We start from the raw sequence: 18,594 nt of genomic DNA, 5'->3' as shown, positions 1-18,594 counted from the left end.
TGAACAGAAGTTAAAGTTAATGATATAATTAGTGATTAATTAAGTGATGATTGATCATTATTGAAGACACCTGATGTTAATAAGCAGAATCACCAAATGAGAAAATCACATTTTTTAGGAAACCATTACAGTGGTCAGTGTTTGCATTAGTTGGGGTCTTGAGTTTAACGTTTGTAAAAGCAGATTTTGTTTGGCTGCTGTAGCAGTGTTATAACAGCCAGACACACCAGACTAAAGGCAATCATGTTTTCAAGAAATGTTTGTGAAGTAATAGACCATGGGTTTTATCACTGGTTACATAAACTCTATAATTGAGAGTCGCATATATAGTCAGACAGATATGTAAAAAAAAAAAAAAAAAAAAAATAGTTTTATTAAGACACACAAACATGAAGAATCAGTGTGAGAATCACAACAATGGTGACCATCAGAAAAAGTGTGTTGTAGCCAATCAGAACTCATCCATGATTCCCATCATGCATTGCGGCATGAATAAATTATGGGCTGAATTGTCTTCATAATTTATTTTATTCTTACTATTTTCATTTGTTTTTGTTGTTTTTATGTGACTTTTTAATAACTTGTTTTGTGATGTTCAGAGTTGATATGTTTATCTGAATACATCATTTGTCACCGTTGCTGAGATTCATACGCTGGTTCTTGATGTCTGTGTGTGTCTAAACAAACAAGTTTTAATTTGTGAGAAATTCTTCCAAAGTATATTTTAACAATAGATGGAGAGTATTGTTTGTTGTGGACTCATGAGACTAAATATTTACAACAGTTATTTGACTGAACACTTTTAGAAACTTATCTCTGAGTTACAGTTCCTTTAATGGAAAATAACTCAGAGATTTGACTCTAAATTGAGTTCAATGATTCAGGTCAAGCAATGATTACATTAAACCATAACCATCATGGTTATGAGAGACCAACTAATGCAAACCCTAGAACTAAACGGGAGGACCTGGTCAGTGACCTGAAGAGAGCTGGGACCACAGTCTCATCGGTTACCATTAGTAACACACTACACCGTCATGGATTGTAATCCTGCAGCGTGTGCAAGGTCTCCCTGTTCAAGTCAGCACATGTCCAGGCCCGTCTGAAGTTTGCCAAAGACCATCTGTATGATCCTGGAGTAGGCATGGGAGAAGGTCATGTGGACAGATGAGACCAAAATATAATTCTTTGGTATAAACTCCACATGCCGTGTTTGGAGGAAGAAGAAGGATAAGTACAATCCAAAGAACACCATCCCAATTTTCATCCCCTGATGACTTGTGGTCTTGGCTTGTCTGGTTGTTTTCTCCCAAACAAAGCAGCCCAGCAAGATCTAATGTTAAAGATGTAAGGGTCAAGAGACCAACTAATGCAAACACTGACCACTGTAATGGTTTCTTAAAATTTTTTAGATTTTCTCCTTTGGGGATTCTGCTTGTTAACATCAGGTGTCTTCAATAATGATCAATCATCACTTAACTAATTACTAATTATCTCATTAACTTTAACTTCTGTTCAATAAAAAACATTAATTCAAGTTAAAAATTAGTTTTTAGATCATGTTTAGTGAATGTAATCCGTTCATGTTAAATGAACACAAATTTTTCAAGTTGGTTTAATATCATCCATTGTTGTTAAGATAATGTGATAATGATAATACTCAGGTTCAGTTGTTAATGCTGGGTTTTTTTTGCGTGTATAAAATTAATACTTAGAAAACCAATGTAGGTATTTTTAATGGATCACAGTGTAGCAAATTTAGCTCAAAAGGAAAATATATATAAATAATTACAATTAATTATGATTAATTACAATTATTTATATCAACCGTCAGTAGTAACTGTAACAGGATTAACTCGCCATCGACTAATCCATTCGTCCAGCGAACATTTGAGTAATTTCAAATCAATTTCATATTGGCCACAGACAAATAACATTCTTACAGTATTAATGCATTAGAGCATGTAGCTTAATCTTAAATCGTAAAGGGACATCAATTTGCAAGGCAGAATCAGAGACTCACGTAATTTGCGCAGAAGAGTTTTATTATCTAAGGACTAACACATAACTAGTCTAAACGAACACGTACAGACGCAAATCACACATACATGGTATCTAGGAAGGGTGAGAGGTGATGGCTAGAAACAGACAAGGAAAGGGGTATGAGGCTGAGTTGACCATCTGAAAGAACCATCAGTTTCTATCTCAAAGCACAGTATACAATAGCTTACACAAAACCTCTGTTTAGTGGAAGGAACGATACTTGCATTTGACTTAGCTGTTAAACAAGAGTCTTGTGAAGCCTCTGAAGTAGTTCTGGATGGTTCCATTTGATGACGAGGTTGCAATTTCTTGAAACTCTGTTGTGGTTAGGAGAGTCCTCTCTCCTGAGTAAGCAGTTCTGAAGGACTACAGACCAGAATTCAGAGATGGGGGTACAGGGACGGCCAGGAGTAAAGAGAGAGAAGTGTCTGATCATTGACATTTCCATGATGATAAGTTCCAGGGTTGAGGGCAACAAACTCCAGCGGTATCAGTCTGACTTTGTGTAGTCGAGAGCCATCTTCCCAGGTTGGGGAGACCACACACGGCTCTGTATGTTGAGGCCCGCTCTGGGTCATGTGAGTTCTCTCACACAGACAGCAATCAAGATTTTTCAGAAGAGACAGACAGAACTGTGGAGGAGCCTTTTAAAGTCTAGGAAGAGTCACGCCTCTCAGGATGGACTTGACCAATGAAAAAGGCTGAATTTACAAACGGGAGGTTGTAAATAATGTGGGTTTTATGACCATTTGTCTGAAAGCATGGTTCGAATGGTTGTGGCATTTTATATTTGGATTAAAGTACGAACACACATGGCATTCTATGAGGAGGTGGCATTCACCAAAGTGTGCATCATTAAATGAGCATTAGTTTGATAGGAGACACATAGTTATAGGTAGGTCACATTGACTAGTGCTTCACGCATTAAGCATACATACAATAAAAAAATACAATTCCAAAGACATTATACAAGATAGTTATAGTACACACAATGACCTAAAGGATTTGTGTGTTCATTCAAAGAAGTTTTCCTATGAATTAGGGACGAGTCCATTTCTATGAGCATAAAGTCTTTCCTATAGGAAAGAATAGGAAAAGTTTTTCTGCCTGCATTTCTTTGTGTCGTAAAACTGGTGTCATCAGATGGTTGCCCTGGTGACTGAGCTCCTTTTGGATGTTAGTCGCTTTCAAGGGTTGTTTCCAGAATTCCAACATATACCTGGCTTGTTGGTTTTAAAGATTATTTGTTATAAGTAACAAATAATAGTGTGTCTGATTGGTCAAAACATTACAACAGCCACATAATTTTAATTTAAAGTTAATCAGAAAAATAATCATAACACAACTTCACCTGTTTATGTATATTGCTAAATAAATAAAAAATAAATAATACATTTTTATTATTATTATTTATTATTATAATCATGAGTTTCATGTTGGCTTATACAATTAAATAATAGCCTATATAATACAGTTTTGTTTCAAGCCTATGTATTTTGTGCGATAGGTGAAATTATTAACGGAAACAGCTATGCAACAATTGCATTTTTTAGGGATATCATCATCCAGCACAGTTTTTTTGGTAAAAAGCCAGTTGGATGGAGACAGCAAATTTTACAGTTTTTTAATGCATATTCTCTTTGTCAATAACAAAACATTGCAAAAAACTGGATGGAAACTTGCCCATTGGGCGACAGAGTTGTTGTCAGCTTAGTGTTAGCAGTAGTGTGTGACCCACTGTTGCGGATCATTTACATTGTGTCACGTAGTGTGAAAAGCACAATGACCTAATGACAGACAGGATGTCATGTAGTCTGAACAGCACAGTTTTTTCGCCGATTAAGTCGTAGGTATGCCTCAACTGTGAGAGACAAAATCTCAAAAAAAAGAAAAAAAAAAAAAAAGAAAATCACATTGTATGATTTTTAAATAATTAATTTCCCTTTTATTGCATGAAATAAGTATTTGATCACCTACCAACTAGCAAGAATTCTATCTCTCACAGACCTGTTAGTTTGTCTTTAAGAAGCCCTCCTATCCTCCACTCATTACCTGTAGTAATTGCATCTGTTTGAACTTGTTACCTGTATAAAAGACACCTGTCCACACACTCAATCAGACTCCAACCTCTCCACTATGGGCAAGACCAAAGAGCTGTCTAAGGACACTAGGGACAATCAATGATCCTGAGAAAGGTGAGGGATCACCCTAGAACTAAACGGGAGGACCTGGTCAGTGACCTGAAGAGAGCTGGGACCACAGTCTCATCGGTTACCATTAGTAACACACTACACCGTCATGGATTGTAATCCTGCAGCGTGTGCAAGGTCTCCCTGTTCAAGTCAGCACATGTCCAGGCCCGTCTGAAGTTTGCCAAAGACCATCTGTATGATCCTGGAGTAGGCATGGGAGAAGGTCATGTGGACAGATGAGACCAAAATATAATTCTTTGGTATAAACTCCACATGCCGTGTTTGGAGGAAGAAGAAGGATAAGTACAATCCAAAGAACACCATCCCAACTGTGAAGCATGGGGGAGGAAACATCATGCTTTGGGGGTGTTTTTCTGCAAAGTGGACAGGACGACCGCACCGTATTGAGGGGAGGATGGATGGGGCCATGTATCACAAGATTTTGGGCAACAACAACCTTCCCTCAGTAAGGGCCTGTTGCCCAAGCTACAGTCCCAAAACCTGAAAGATCTGCAGAAGACCTGTATGGAGGAGTGGGACAAAATCCCCGCTGCAGTGTGTGCAAACCTGGTCAAGAACTACAGAAAACATCTGACCTCTGTAACTGTAAACCAAATACTAAGTTCTATTTTTCTAGTGTATCATAGACGTGTTTCATGCAATAAAATGGAACTTAATTATTTAAAAATTAAACAATGTGACTGGATTTGTTTTAGATTCTGTCTCTCACAGTTGAGGTGTACCTATATTGAAAATTACAGATTTTACCATTATTTGTAAATGGGAAAACTTGAAAAATCGGCAGTGTATTAAATACTTATTTGCCCCACTGTACTTGTTGAAATTCATGCCAGACTTGTTAGCCCACTATTTCTTGGCACAAGTGGACAGTTCAGTAAGAAGGAACTTTTACGTACACACAACATAACTCACTTGAGAATTTATATTTAATATTTGTCACGGTTTCAGTCAATAATTTCAGCCTTCAAATTATTTTTGCTATTTCAGGCAAAAAATCTTTGAAGTAGAACTTTTTTCTGGTGCCATTTTATATCTGCAGAGCTATTTGAAACTATTTACGTACAAAAACAGAAATACGGTCTTGTTTATACATAACTGTTCTAGGTCTATATGTGATGGCAAAATCACATATAGACAAAAATTATTCCATTGCGCCGCCTTCAGAGTGATTTTAAAAATTGCTCCTTCTAAACTTGTCAGTGTGTTTCCAGAATGCGTTTGCAAATTATCTTTCAGGTTTCTCTGATATGTGAAACTTATGTTGCAGAAGGTCTGTCTCCAGTGTGAAGCCTCATGTGAGCGGTAAGGTTTCCTTTAAGTGTGAAACTCTTTCCACATGAAAGGCAACTAAAAGGTTTTTCTTCACTGTGAACTCTCATGTGAGCCCGAAGGTTTCCTCTAAATCTGAAAGTCTTTCCACAATAAGGGCAGATATAATCCTTCTCTCCAGTATGAATTCTCATGTGTAGATTTAGGTTTGTCTTGTTTGAGCAAGTTTTTCCACAGTGATTGCACATGAACGGCTTCTCTCCAGTGTGAGATGTTACATGATTTTTAAAATGATCACTGTCTGAGAAACTCATTCCACACTGATGGCATATAAAACTGAGAGAGGGAGCTCCTGAGTGAACCACCATGTGCTTTTTAAGGGTTCCCTTATGACTGAACTTCTTTTCACACTGATCGCATGCATATGGCTTCTCACCAGTGTGAATGTTCATGTGATACTCAAGGTTTGGTTTGGTTGTAAAACCTATTCCACAAAGTTTGCAAAGGTACGGCTTCTCTCCAGTGTGAGTTCTCATGTGCCTGTTAATGCTTCCTTGTTGACTGAAATGTTTTCCACACAGAGGGCATGTGAAGGGCTTTTCACCTGTGTGGACGTTCATGTGGCTTTTGAGGGCTGCTTTTTTAGTGAAAGATTTTCCACACTCTTGGCAGGTGAAAGGCTTCTCTCCAGTGTGAATCCTCATGTGGACTTTAAGATTTCCATGTTCACTGAAATGTTTTCCACACTGTTGGCAGGTAAAAGGCTTCTCTCCAGTGTGAATCCTCATGTGGACTTTAAGATTTCCATGTTCACTGAAATGTTTTCCACACTGTTGGCAGGTAAAAGGCTTCTCTCCAGTGTGAATCCTCAAGTGGACTATAAGGTTTCCATGTTGACTGAAACTCTTTCCACAATACTGGCAGGTGAAATGAGTTTTACTTGAAGTATTTTCTGTCTGAGAGCAACTAATTGATTCTCGTCCAGTTATAAAATACTGATCTTCATCTTGCATTTCATCTAGTACTTCACTCTCCATTCTGGGCACCACCAGTTCTAAAAAGAGACAAATACAAGTTAACCCCTGTTTAAAAGCAACAGTAGAACAGAGTGCAACAATGGCCCAGATCTGGCATTTATTCTGGAGAGTCACAGTCCTGCAGAGTAAAGCTCCAACACACCTCTAATAAGTTAACCTTGAAGACCATGATTCAGGTGTGTTCAGTTAGAATTGGAGTTAAACTCTGCAGAGCTGAGCTTGACACCCCAGTTTACATTTATAGAAAGTCTTGGATATGTGAAAACATCAAAATGTGTTCTACTGGGGATGTTTGAAGTGTTTGATGTTTGACTACTGTTTTAATTCCTCATTGAAAACTTGGAATCAAGTTTTTTTTTTTTAAATGCAGCATTACATAGACGTAAAGGTATGCTTGGGATTTTGGGGGAAACTTCTGTAATTTTTAACTAAGATTAATAGTGTCATGTATGTAAACCACATTTGGGCAGCATGAAAATCACAATTGTGAGAGATTTGAGAAATGCACATTTCAGAACAAAAATTTACAGATAATGTACTCACACACTTGTCATCCAAGATGTTCATGTCCTTCTTTCTTCAGTCGTAAGGAAATTATGTTTTTTGAGTAAAGCATTCAGGATTTATATGGTTTGAACTTCTAAAATGCAGCTTCAAAGGGCTCTAAATGATCGCAGCCAAGGAAAGAAGGGTTTTATTTAGCAAACAATGTTATTTTCTAAAAAAAAAAAAAAAAAATTACAAATTATATACTTTTTAACCTCAAAGTCTTGTCTAGCTCAGCAAGACAAGCATTTGAGATTAAAAAGTATATATCTGATCGTTTCGCTAGATAATAAACTTCTTCCTCGGCTGGGATCATTAAAAGCCCTTTGACGCCACATTTAAACTGCATTTTGGAAGTTCAAACTTGGGGGCACCATAGAAGTCCACTATATGGAGAGAAATCCTGAAATGTTTTCCTCAAAAAACATTTCTTTACGACTAAAGAAAGTAAGACATGAACAACAAAGCAGGAGGAAAGCAAACAAGATTACAAAAAAATCACTTGCCAACAGCAACCGAACTGAGAAAATGCACAGGCCAAAATATTGCTTACCAGCCATTAACCAGTATTTGGATTTTAAAAATCCCTAAACGCTCCAAACCCCCTTTTTCTGTTTCATTGTCAACAAACAATAATACAAAAATTGGGTGGGGGATGAGAAACATACAGTATCTCACAAAAGTAAGTACACCTCTTACATTTCAGCAACCATTTTAGTATATCTTCCCAAGGGATAATACTATAGAAATGAAACTTGGATATATTTTAGAGTAGTCAGTGTCCAGCTTGTATAGCAGTATAGATTTACTGTCCTCTAAAAATACAGCCATTATTGCCAAAATAGCTGGCAACAAAAGTGAGTACACCCTAAGTGATAACAGCAGTATGTTGTTTAGCCATGTAAAGCCACATGTCCTATTCATTATGTTTATGTTTTTGTCTGCTTGACTGTTCTGTGCATCAAGTGCAGAACCTGGCTTCAAAAAAAAAAAAAAAAAAAAAAAAAACAGATGCATGAGTGCTGCCAGCTTTGCTTTAAAGGTTGCAGAAGTAAAAGGTCAGTTTGTCAGTGCTCACACCATACGCTGCACAGTGCTAAAAGTCAGTTTGCACAGGCGTCATCCCACATGAAAGCCTCTTCTGAAGCTGGCTCATAAGAAAGCCCGCAAACAGTTTGCTGAAGACAACCTGTCCATGAGCATGAATAACTGGAACCATGTTCTGTGGTCTGATGAGACTATAAGATCAACTCAGATGGTGTCCAGCATGTGTGGTGATGCCCTGGTTAAGAGTACCAAGAAAACTGTGTCTTGCCTACAGTTAAGCATGGTGGTGGTAGCATCATGGTCTGGGGCTGCATGAGTGCTGTTGGTTCTGGGGAGTTGCAGTTCATTGAGGGAAACATGGAGTCCATTATGTACTGTACATTCTGTAGCAGAACACGGTGCCTTCCCTCCAGAAACCAGGCAGATCGGCAGTTTTCCATGATAACGATCCCAATCACACCACCAAAATGATAGCCGCCTTGCTGAGGAAGCTGAAGGTGAATGAGTGGCCAAGTTTGTCTCCAGACCTGAACCCTGTGGGGCATCCTCAGATGGAAGGTAAAGAAGCACAATGTGTCTAATGTACTGCAGCTATGTGATGCCATTATATGGAAGAGGATCCCAGCAACAACCTGTGCAGCTCTGGTCAATTCCATGCCTTGCAGGATTAAGGCAGTGCTGGATAACAATGGTGCTAACATAAAATATTGACACTTTGGACACAGTTTTGACAAGTTCACTTAGGGTGTACTCACTTTTGTTGCCAGCTATTTTGACAATAATGGCTGTATGCTGAGTTATTTTCATAGGACAGTAAATCTATACTGCTATACAAGCTGCACACTGACTATAAAATATATCCAAGTTAAATTTCTATAGTATTATCCCTTAAGACAATATACTAAATTTGTGTGAGGGGTGTACTCACTTTTGTGGGACACTCTATAGCACTTGTTCTCAAACTGGGGTATGCGAGGTGACGGAAGGGAGTTGCCAAAAAAATGCTGAGCTTTGCCATTCATTTAGTTCTACCCCAATTTAAAGTAACATTAAAACAGAGCATGTATTTCTGACAAGCAAAATGCCGCTTTTATGCTGAAACAGGAAAATGGGAGTGCCGTAAACAATCAAAGACATCAAATTACCTCATCTCTTGCAGTCAAAACTGACTGTATCCATACCAGCAGTGTGCATATGATAGGATGCCTGCAAAGTATGCTACTTTAGCAAACAGCGCTGCATGTACTTAATTCAGGTCATGAGGGGAGGCCTCAGCAAACTGACAGCTTATCACCCTGGACCCTCAGATTAAAACTCTGATGCTCTACCGACTGAGCTATCCGGGCCACCTGCATGACAGCAGAAAATGTGCATTCTCTGTCTGCTTACAGTTTGTGGCACTACAGGATGAAGGCCACAGACTATTAGGCTTGGTGTGTCCGGGCCTTTAGGTTTACGAAAGCTTGTCTTCCCAATGACATGTAATTTCATTTCATCGAATGCCAGCATTATACTAACCTCAAGAAAGCCTCACAAGGACACGGCCACATGTTACATGATTATGAATGCTATTACTGCATTCATTCAGCATTAGCCCAGCATCAACACTGAATTTCGATTACACTGTATATCAACGGTTGGTCTAGGACTGGGTGGAAGTCAGGGAATTTACCTGGAACCTCACAGTTTCTCACAAAACATCATGTCGCACGCCCTCCAGAGGAGCTGTGGCCTTTTGACTCGGGAGAAAAGGGACAAGCAGGCGGAAGGGATCCTTCAGATTATGAGACTGACACGCTGCCCAACTGCGTCAATGAGGCCGGTGGGTTGACCGGTCTGAACAGCGAAGAACTAGCTTCTCTGTCCTTGCCTGTAGGTGTAGCCGCAATGGGTCAGCAATGCGACGTCACTCCTTCCCCGATACCAAGTTGCAGGCACTTTTAAAGAATGCCTTGAAAGACTATGTCAAGTCGTAATAGAATCGAGTCAATAGGCGCTGCGTTCAGGTCGCAGTCTCCCCTGGAGGCGTGGGTTCGAATCCCACTTCTGACAGACTTAAGTTTCTGCTACGGACAACAGCTACGGTCTTCAGCCGCAAGGCTGTAACTTTGCCAACTTTGCCTTGTGTCAGGGCATTAACTTTGCCAAAGCACCACATTTCAGTCGACGTCAGAATTAGTATAAAGTGGCAGTAACGCCGACGGGCGTTCCGTTAAACTTGAGAATTACTCCGTTTTATCGTTTGTGCGACGTCACTCCTTCCCCGATACCAAGTTGCAGGCACTTTTAAAGAATGCCTTGAAAGACTATGTCAAGTCGTAATAGAATCGAGTCAATATTTCCTTAAGATGAAGGCAACATTGCTTTAAGGTTCACGAAAGCTTGCCCTCCCATTAATAGGGAATTTCCTTTCCAATGCCAGCATGATATTACCCTTAAGAAAACCTCACAAGAACACCGCCACATGTTACATGAATACGACAGGGATGGTATTCCTGCATTCATTCAGCATTAGCCCAGCGTGAACACTGAATTTCGATTATATTGCATGTCAAAGGGTGGCCTAGGACTGAATGCAATGTCGCTGGATGGGATTTAGGGAATTTACCTGGAAACTCACAGTTTCTCCCGCAATGTCATGTCGTCCACCCTTCAGATGAGCTGTGGCCTTTTTCCCTCAGGCGAAGGAGACAAGCAGGCGGACGGGAACAGAGAAGCCCGCTCTGTTGTGTAAGCGCTCTCAGCTATCAAAAGGCACCACGCTGCCCCCTGTGAGGCACGACCTTCAGATTATGAGACTGACGCGCTGCCTAACTGCGCCAACGAGGCCGGCGGGATGACCGGTCTGAAATGCGAAGCGCTAGCGTGTCGGTGCCTGCCTGCAGGGCGTAGATCCAAAAGCTGCGTTCAGGTCGCAGTCTCCTCTGGAGGTGTGGGTGCGAATCCCACTTTTCCGACAGAACTGTCCTTTGTCCTTTGGCTTCGGATAACAGCTACAGTCTTCAGCGCTTGGCAGAACATGTGGAGCTATATTTGAATCGAATCAACATTTCGTTAGGGATTCAGACCACAAGCTGGGTGTAGCCGCAACGGGTCAGCTCCCACCACGCAAGCGTGTCAGGATGGCCGAGCGGTCTAAGGCGCTGCGTTCAGGTCGCAGTCTCCCCTGGAGGCGTGGGTTCGAATCCCACTTCTGACAGACTTAAGTTTCGGCTACGGACAACAGCTACGGTCTTCAGCCGCAAGGCTGTAACTTTGCCAACTTTGCCTTGTGTCAGGGCATTAACTTTGCCAAAGCACCACATTTCAGTCGACGTCAGAATTAGTATAAAGTGGCAGTAACGCCGACGGGCGTTCCGTTAAACTTGAGAATTACTCCGTTTTATCGTTTGTGCGATGTCACTCCTTCCCCGATACCAAGTTGCAGGCACTTTTAAAGAATGCCTTGAAAGACTATGTCAAGTCGTAATAGAATCGAGTCAATATTTCCTTAAGATGAAGGCAACATTGCTTTAAGGTTCACGAAAGCTTGCCCTCCCATTAATAGGGAATTTCATTTCCAATGCCAGCATGATATTACCCTTAAGAAAACCTCACAAGAACACCGCCACATGTTACATGAATACGACAGGGATGGTATTCCTGCATTCATTCAGCATTAGCCCAGCGTGAACACTGAATTTCGATTATATTGCATGTCAAAGGGTGGCCTAGGACTGAATGCAATGTCGCTGGATGGGATTTAGGGAATTTACCTGGAAACTCACAGTTTCTCCCGCAATGTCGTGTCGTCCACCCTTCAGATGAGCTGTGGCCTTTTTCCCTCAGGCGAAGGAGACAAGCAGGCGGACGGGAACAGAGAAGCCCGCTCTGTCGTGTAAGCGCTCTCAGCTATCAAAAGGCACCACGCTGCCCCGTGTGAGGCACGACCTTCAGATTATGAGACTGACGCGCTGCCTAACTGCGCCAACGAGGCCGGCGGGATGACCGGTCTGAAATGCGAAGCGCTAGCGTGTCGGTGCCTGCCTGCAGGGCGTAGATCCAAAAGCTGCGTTCAGGTCACAGTCTCCTCTGGAGGTGTGGGTGCGAATCCCACTTTTCCGACAGAACTGTCCTTTGTCCTTTGGCTTCGGATAACAGCTACAGTCTTCAGCGCTTGGCAGAACATGTGGAGCTATATTTGAATCGAATCAACATTTCGTTAGGGATTCAGACCACAAGCTGGGTGTAGCCGCAACGGGTCAGCTCCCACCACGCAAGCGTGTCAGGATGGCCGAGCGGTCTAAGGCGCTGCGTTCAGGTCGCAGTCTCCCCTGGAGGCGTGGGTTCGAATCCCACTTCTGACAGACTTAAGTTTCGGCTACGGACAACAGCTACGGTCTTCAGCCGCAAGGCTGTAACTTTGCCTTGTGTCAGGGCATTAACTTTGCCAAAGCACCACATTTCAGTCGACGTCAGAATTAGTATAAAGTGGCAGTAACGCCGACGGGCGTTCCGTTAAACTTGAGAATTACTCCGTTTTATCGTTTGTGCGACGTCACTCCTTCCCCGATACCAAGTTGCAGGCACTTTTAAAGAATGCCTTGAAAGACTATGTCAAGTCGTAATAGAATCGAGTCAATATTTCCTTAAGATGAAGGCAACATTGCTTTAAGGTTCACGAAAGCTTGCCTTCCCATTAATAGGGAATTTCATTTCCAATGCCAGCATGATATTACCCTTAAGAAAACCTCACAAGAACACCGCCACATGTTACATGAATACGACAGGGATGGTATTCCTGCATTCATTCAGCATTAGCCCAGCGTGAACACTGAATTTCGATTATATTGCATGTCAAAGGGTGGCCTAGGACTGAATGCAATGTCGCTGGATGGGATTTAGGGAATTTACCTGGAAACTCACAGTTTCTCCCGCAATGTCGTGTCGTCCACCCTTCAGATGAGCTGTGGCCTTTTTCCCTCAGGCGAAGGAGACAAGCAGGCGGACGGGAACAGAGAAGCCCGCTCTGTCGTGTAAGCGCTCTCAGCTATCAAAAGGCACCACGCTGCCCCGTGTGAGGCTCGAACTCACGACCTTCAGATTATGAGACTGACGCGCTGCCTAACTGCGCCAACGAGGCCGGCGGGATGACCGGTCTGAAATGCGAAGCGCTAGCGTGTCGGTGCCTGCCTGCAGGGCGTAGATCCAAAAGCTGCGTTCAGGTCGCAGTCTCCTCTGGAGGTGTGGGTGCGAATCCCACTTTTCCGATAGAACTGTCCTTTGTCCTTTGGCTTCGGATAACAGCTACAGTCTTCAGCGCTTGGCAGAACATGTGGAGCTATGTTTGAATCGAATCAACATTTCGTTAGGGATTCAGACCACAAGCTGGGTGTAGCCGCAACGGGTCAGCTCCCACCACGCAAGCGTGTCAGGATGGCCGAGCGGTCTAAGGCGCTGCGTTCAGGTCGCAGTCTCCCCTGGAGGCGTGGGTTCGAATCCCACTTCTGACAGACTTAAGTTTCGGCTACGGACAACAGCTACGGTCTTCAGCCGCAAGGCTGTAACTTTGCCTTGTGTCAGGGCATTAACTTTGCCAAAGCACCACATTTCAGTCGACGTCAGAATTAGTATAAAGTGGCAGTAACGCCGACGGGCGTTCCGTTAAACTTGAGAATTACTCCGTTTTATCGTTTGTGCGACATCACTCCTTCCCCGATACCAAGTTGCAGGCACTTTTAAAGAATGCCTTGAAAGACTATGTCAAGTCGTAATAGAATCGAGTCAATATTTCCTTAAGATGAAGGCAACATTGCTTTAAGGTTCACGAAAGCTTGCCTTCCCATTAATAGGGAATTTCATTTCCAATGCCAGCATGATATTACCCTTAAGAAAACCTCACAAGAACACCGCCACATGTTACATGAATACGACAGGGATGGTATTCCTGCATTCATTCAGCATTAGCCCAGCGTGAACACTGAATTTCGATTATATTGCATGTCAAAGGGTGGCCTAGGACTGAATGCAATGTCGCTGGATGGTATTTAGGGAATTTACCTGGAAACTCACAGTTTCTCCCGCAATGTCGTGTCGTCCACCCTTCAGATGAGCTGTGGCCTTTTTCCCTCAGGCGAAGGAGACAAGCAGGCGGACGGGAACAGAGAAGCCCGCTCTGTCGTGTAAGCGCTCTCAGCTATCAAAAGGCACCACGCTGCCCCGTGTGAGGCACGACCTTCAGATTATGAGACTGACGCGCTGCCTAACTGCGCCAATGAGGCCGGCGGGATGACCGGTCTGAAATGCGAAGCGCTAGCGTGTCGGTGCCTGCCTGCAGGGCGTAGATCCAAAAGCTGCGTTCAGGTCGCAGTCTCCTCTGGAGGTGTGGGTGCGAATCCCACTTTTCCGATAGAACTGTCCTTTGTCCTTTGACTTCGGATAACAGCTACAGTCTTCAGCGCTTGGCAGAACATGTGGAGCTATGTTTGAATCGAATCAACATTTCGTTAGGGATTCAGACCACAAGCTGGGTGTAGCCGCAACGGGTCAGCTCCCACCACGCAAGCGTGTCAGGATGGCCGAGCGGTCTAAGGCGCTGCGTTCAGGTCGCAGTCTCCCCTGGAGGCGTGGGTTCGAATCCCACTTCTGACAGACTTAAGTTTCTGCTACGGACAACAGCTATGGTCTTCAGCCGCAAGGCTGTAACTTTGCCAACTTTGCCTTGTGTCAGGGCATTAACTTTGCCAAAGCACCACATTTCAGTCGACGTCAGAATTAGTATAAAGTGGCAGTAACGCCGACGGGCGTTCCGTTAAACTTGAGAATTACTCCGTTGTATCGTTTGTGCGACGTCACTCCTTCCCCGATACCAAGTTGCAGGCACTTTTAAAGAATGCCTTGAAAGACTATGTCAAGTCGTAATAGAATCGAGTCAATATTTCCTTAAGATGAAGGCAACATTGCTTTAAGGTTCACGAAAGCTTGCCTTCCCATTAATAGGGAATTTCATTTCCAATGCCAGCATGATATTACCCTTAAGAAAACCTCACAAGAACACCGCCACATGTTACATGAATATGACAGGGATGGTATTCCTGCATTCATTCAGCATTAGCCCAGCGTGAACACTGAATTTCGATTATATTGCATGTCAAAGGGTGGCCTAGGACTGAATGCAATGTCGCTGGATGGTATTTAGGGAATTTACCTGGAAACTCACAGTTTCTCCCGCAATGTCGTGTCGTCCACCCTTCAGATGAGCTGTGGCCTTTTTCCCTCAGGCGAAGGAGACAAGCAGGCGGACGGGAACAGAGAAGCCCGCTCTGTCGTGTAAGCGCTCTCAGCTATCAAAAGGCACCACGCTGCCCCGTGTGAGGCTCGAACTCACGACCTTCAGATTATGAGACTGACGCGCTGCCTAACTGCGGCAACGAGGCCGGCGGGATGACCGGTCTGAAATGCGAAGCGCTAGCGTGTCGGTGCCTGCCTGCAGGGCGTAGATCCAAAAGCTGCGTTCAGGTCGCAGTCTCCTCTGGAGGTGTGGGTGCGAATCCCACTTTTCCGATAGAACTGTCCTTTGTCCTTTGGCTTCGGATAACAGCTACAGTCTTCAGCGCTTGGCAGAACATGTGGAGCTATGTTTGAATCGAATCAACATTTCGTTAGGGATTCAGACCATAAGCTGGGTGTAGCCGCAACGGGTCAGCTCCCACCACGCAAGCGTGTCAGGATGGCCGAGCGGTCTAAGGCGCTGCGTTCAGGTCGCAGTCTCCCCTGGAGGCGTGGGTTCGAATCCCACTTCTGACAGACTTAAGTTTCTGCTACGGACAACAGCTATGGTCTTCAGCCGCAAGGCTGTAACTTTGCCAACTTTGCCTTGTGTCAGGGCATTAACTTTGCCAAAGCACCACATTTCAGTCGACGTCAGAATTAGTATAAAGTGGCAGTAACGCCGACGGGCGTTCCGTTAAACTTGAGAATTACTCCGTTGTATCGTTTGTGCGACGTCACTCCTTCCCCGATACCAAGTTGCAGGCACTTTTAAAGAATGCCTTGAAAGACTATGTCAAGTCGTAATAGAATCGAGTCAATATTTCCTTAAGATGAAGGCAACATTGCTTTAAGGTTCACGAAAGCTTGCCTTCCCATTAATAGGGAATTTCATTTCCAATGCCAGCATGATATTACCCTTAAGAAAACCTCACAAGAACACCGCCACATGTTACATGAATATGACAGGGATGGTATTCCTGCATTCATTCAGCATTAGCCCAGCGTGAACACTGAATTTCGATTATATTGCATGTCAAAGGGTGGCCTAGGACTGAATGCAATGTCGCTGGATGGTATTTAGGGAATTTACCTGGAAACTCACAGTTTCTCCCGCAATGTCGTGTCGTCCACCCTTCAGATGAGCTGTGGCCTTTTTCCCTCAGGCGAAGGAGACAAGCAGGCGGACGGGAACAGAGAAGCCCGCTCTGTCGTGTAAGCGCTCTCAGCTATCAAAAGGCACCACGCTGCCCCGTGTGAGGCTCGAACTCACGACCTTCAGATTATGAGACTGACGCGCTGCCTAACTGCGCCAACGAGGCCGGCGGGATGACCGGTCTGAAATGCGAAGCGCTAGCGTGTCGGTGCCTGCCTGCAGGGCGTAGATCCAAAAGCTGCGTTCAGGTCGCAGTCTCCTCTGGAGGTGTGGGTTCGAATCCCACTTTTCCGACAGAACTGTCCTTTGTCCTTTGGCTTCGGATAACAGCTACAGTCTTCAGCGCTTGGCAGAACATGTGGAGCTATATTTGAATCGAATCAACATTTCGTTAGGGATTCAGACCACAAGCTGGGTGTAGCCGCAACGGGTCAGCTCCAACCACGCAAGCGTGTCAGGATGGCCGAGCGGTCTAAGGCGCTGCGTTCAGGTCGCAGTCTCCCCTGGAGGCGTGGGTTCGAATCCCACTTCTGACAGACTTAAGTTTCGGCTACGGACAACAGCTACGGTCTTCAGCCGCAAGGCTGTAACTTTGCCAACTTTGCCTTGTGTCAGGGCATTAACTTTGCCAAAGCACCACATTTCAGTCGACGTCAGAATTAGTATAAAGTGGCAGTAACGCCGACGGGCGTTCCGTTAAACTTGAGAATTACTCCGTTTTATCGTTTGTGCGACGTCACTCCTTCCCCGATACCAAGTTGCAGGCACTTTTAAAGAATGCCTTGAAAGACTATGTCAAGTCGTAATAGAATCGAGTCAATATTTCCTTAAGATGAAGGCAACATTGCTTTAAGGTTCACGAAAGCTTGCCTTCCCATTAATAGGGAATTTCATTTCCAATGCCAGCATGATATTACTCTTAAGAAAACCTCACAAGAACACCGCCACATGTTACATGAATACGACAGGGATGGTATTCCTGCATTCATTCAGCATTAGCCCAGCGTGAACACTGAATTTCGATTATATTGCATGTCAAAGGGTGGCCTAGGACTGAATGCAATGTCGCTGGATGGGATTTAGGGAATTTACCTGGAAACTCACAGTTTCTCCTGCAATGTCGTGTCGTCCACCCTTCAGATGAGCTGTGGCCTTTTTCCCTCAGGCGAAGGAGATAAGCAGGCGGACGGGAACAGAGAAGCCCGCTCTGTCGTGTAAGCGCTCTCAGCTATCAAAAGGCACCACGCTGCCCCGTGTGAGGCTCGAACTCACGACCTTCAGATTATGAGACTGACGCGCTGCCTAACTGCGCCAACGAGGCCGGCGGGATGACCGGTCTGAAATGCGAAGCGCTAGCGTGTCGGTGCCTGCCTGCAGGGCGTAGATCCAAAAGCTGCGTTCAGGTCGCAGTCTCCTCTGGAGGTGTGGGTTCGAATCCCACTTTTCCGACAGAACTGTCCTTTGTCCTTTGGCTTCGGATAACAGCTACAGTCTTCAGCGCTTGGCAGAACATGTGGAGCTATATTTGAATCGAATCAACATTTCGTTAGGGATTCAGACCACAAGCTGGGTGTAGCCGCAACGGGTCAGCTCCAACCACGCAAGCGTGTCAGGATGGCCGAGCGGTCTAAGGCGCTGCGTTCAAGCTGGGGAACAATAGTCCGTCAAAGACGGGGAAGAAGGGAAGAAAAGGGGGAAGGAAGAAAAGGAGAAAGGGAAGAAGAAAGAGAAAAAATGACGAAAAGAAAGAGTGAAATGTGACGTTGGAACATAATACTTCCTTAGCATGCACGCTACGATACATTTTCAGGTTTCTTTGTGCGTGAAAATCGCGCATTTATATTACACTGTTTCCTATTGTAGGCGATCACCAAGACCGGGGTTCGAATCCAGATAAAGGCACCTTTTTGTATTGTTATTGTTATATTGTTAATTTCATTAAATAAATGCAATTTTGAAGGTTAATGAAATGTACATATGTACAATTCTTTCATGAAAAATAAAGAATGCCAATGGAACTGTGGTATTGTTGATG

The 18,594-nt window shown here is 43.8% G+C and overlaps 1 protein-coding gene and 10 non-coding genes across 11 annotated transcripts; 6 read left to right on the top strand and 5 right to left on the bottom strand.

The window, feature by feature from the left end:
* Nucleotides 1-5,512: 5,512 nt before the first annotated feature.
* LOC141325987 (uncharacterized) lies at nt 5,513-6,718 on the bottom strand. Its single transcript, XM_073834704.1, has 2 exons — nt 6,036-6,718; nt 5,513-5,861 (listed from the first exon to the last, which is right to left on the bottom strand). The coding sequence occupies exons 1-2, from the start codon at nt 6,560-6,562 to the stop codon at nt 5,513-5,515; spliced, it is 876 nt and encodes a 291-aa protein (XP_073690805.1). The 5' UTR covers nt 6,563-6,718.
* Nucleotides 6,719-11,271: 4,553 nt separating this feature from the next.
* trnal-cag (transfer RNA leucine (anticodon CAG)) lies at nt 11,272-11,354 on the top strand. The gene has a single exon. It is a non-coding gene; the product is annotated as a tRNA-Leu (tRNA).
* Nucleotides 11,355-12,418: 1,064 nt separating this feature from the next.
* Nucleotides 12,419-12,501, top strand: trnal-cag (transfer RNA leucine (anticodon CAG)). The gene has a single exon. It is a non-coding gene; the product is annotated as a tRNA-Leu (tRNA).
* Nucleotides 12,502-13,203: 702 nt separating this feature from the next.
* On the bottom strand, nt 13,204-13,277 carry trnam-cau (transfer RNA methionine (anticodon CAU)). Its single transcript has one exon. It is a non-coding gene; the product is annotated as a tRNA-Met (tRNA).
* Nucleotides 13,278-13,564: 287 nt separating this feature from the next.
* On the top strand, nt 13,565-13,647 carry trnal-cag (transfer RNA leucine (anticodon CAG)). Its single transcript has one exon. It is a non-coding gene; the product is annotated as a tRNA-Leu (tRNA).
* A 1,055-nt stretch (nt 13,648-14,702) lies between these two features.
* Nucleotides 14,703-14,785, top strand: trnal-cag (transfer RNA leucine (anticodon CAG)). The gene has a single exon. It is a non-coding gene; the product is annotated as a tRNA-Leu (tRNA).
* Nucleotides 14,786-15,496: 711 nt separating this feature from the next.
* trnam-cau (transfer RNA methionine (anticodon CAU)) lies at nt 15,497-15,570 on the bottom strand. Its single transcript has one exon. It is a non-coding gene; the product is annotated as a tRNA-Met (tRNA).
* A 287-nt stretch (nt 15,571-15,857) lies between these two features.
* On the top strand, nt 15,858-15,940 carry trnal-cag (transfer RNA leucine (anticodon CAG)). Its single transcript has one exon. It is a non-coding gene; the product is annotated as a tRNA-Leu (tRNA).
* A 711-nt stretch (nt 15,941-16,651) lies between these two features.
* Nucleotides 16,652-16,725, bottom strand: trnam-cau (transfer RNA methionine (anticodon CAU)). Its single transcript has one exon. It is a non-coding gene; the product is annotated as a tRNA-Met (tRNA).
* A 287-nt stretch (nt 16,726-17,012) lies between these two features.
* Nucleotides 17,013-17,095, top strand: trnal-cag (transfer RNA leucine (anticodon CAG)). Its single transcript has one exon. It is a non-coding gene; the product is annotated as a tRNA-Leu (tRNA).
* A 711-nt stretch (nt 17,096-17,806) lies between these two features.
* trnam-cau (transfer RNA methionine (anticodon CAU)) lies at nt 17,807-17,880 on the bottom strand. Its single transcript has one exon. It is a non-coding gene; the product is annotated as a tRNA-Met (tRNA).
* Nucleotides 17,881-18,594: the final 714 nt, after the last annotated feature.

Source organism: Garra rufa, chromosome 2, assembly GCF_049309525.1.
Source record: "Garra rufa chromosome 2, GarRuf1.0, whole genome shotgun sequence".
Classification (NCBI taxonomy): Eukaryota; Metazoa; Chordata; class Actinopteri; order Cypriniformes; family Cyprinidae; genus Garra; species Garra rufa.
Note: the sequence above shows the minus strand (reverse complement) of the source record. Positions and strands in the feature narration are given on the sequence as shown.

Bases quoted from the DNA above. Each gene is read 5' to 3' on its own strand.
- LOC141325987 (XM_073834704.1), bottom strand. From the start codon at position 6,562: ATGGAGAGTGAAGTACTAGATGAAATGCAAGATGAAGATCAGTATTTT. The intron at 5,862-6,035 runs GTACCTTTGCAA...TCCCTCTCTCAG, and splicing joins ACTCACACTGGAGAGAAGCC to TTTTATATGCCATCAGTGTG.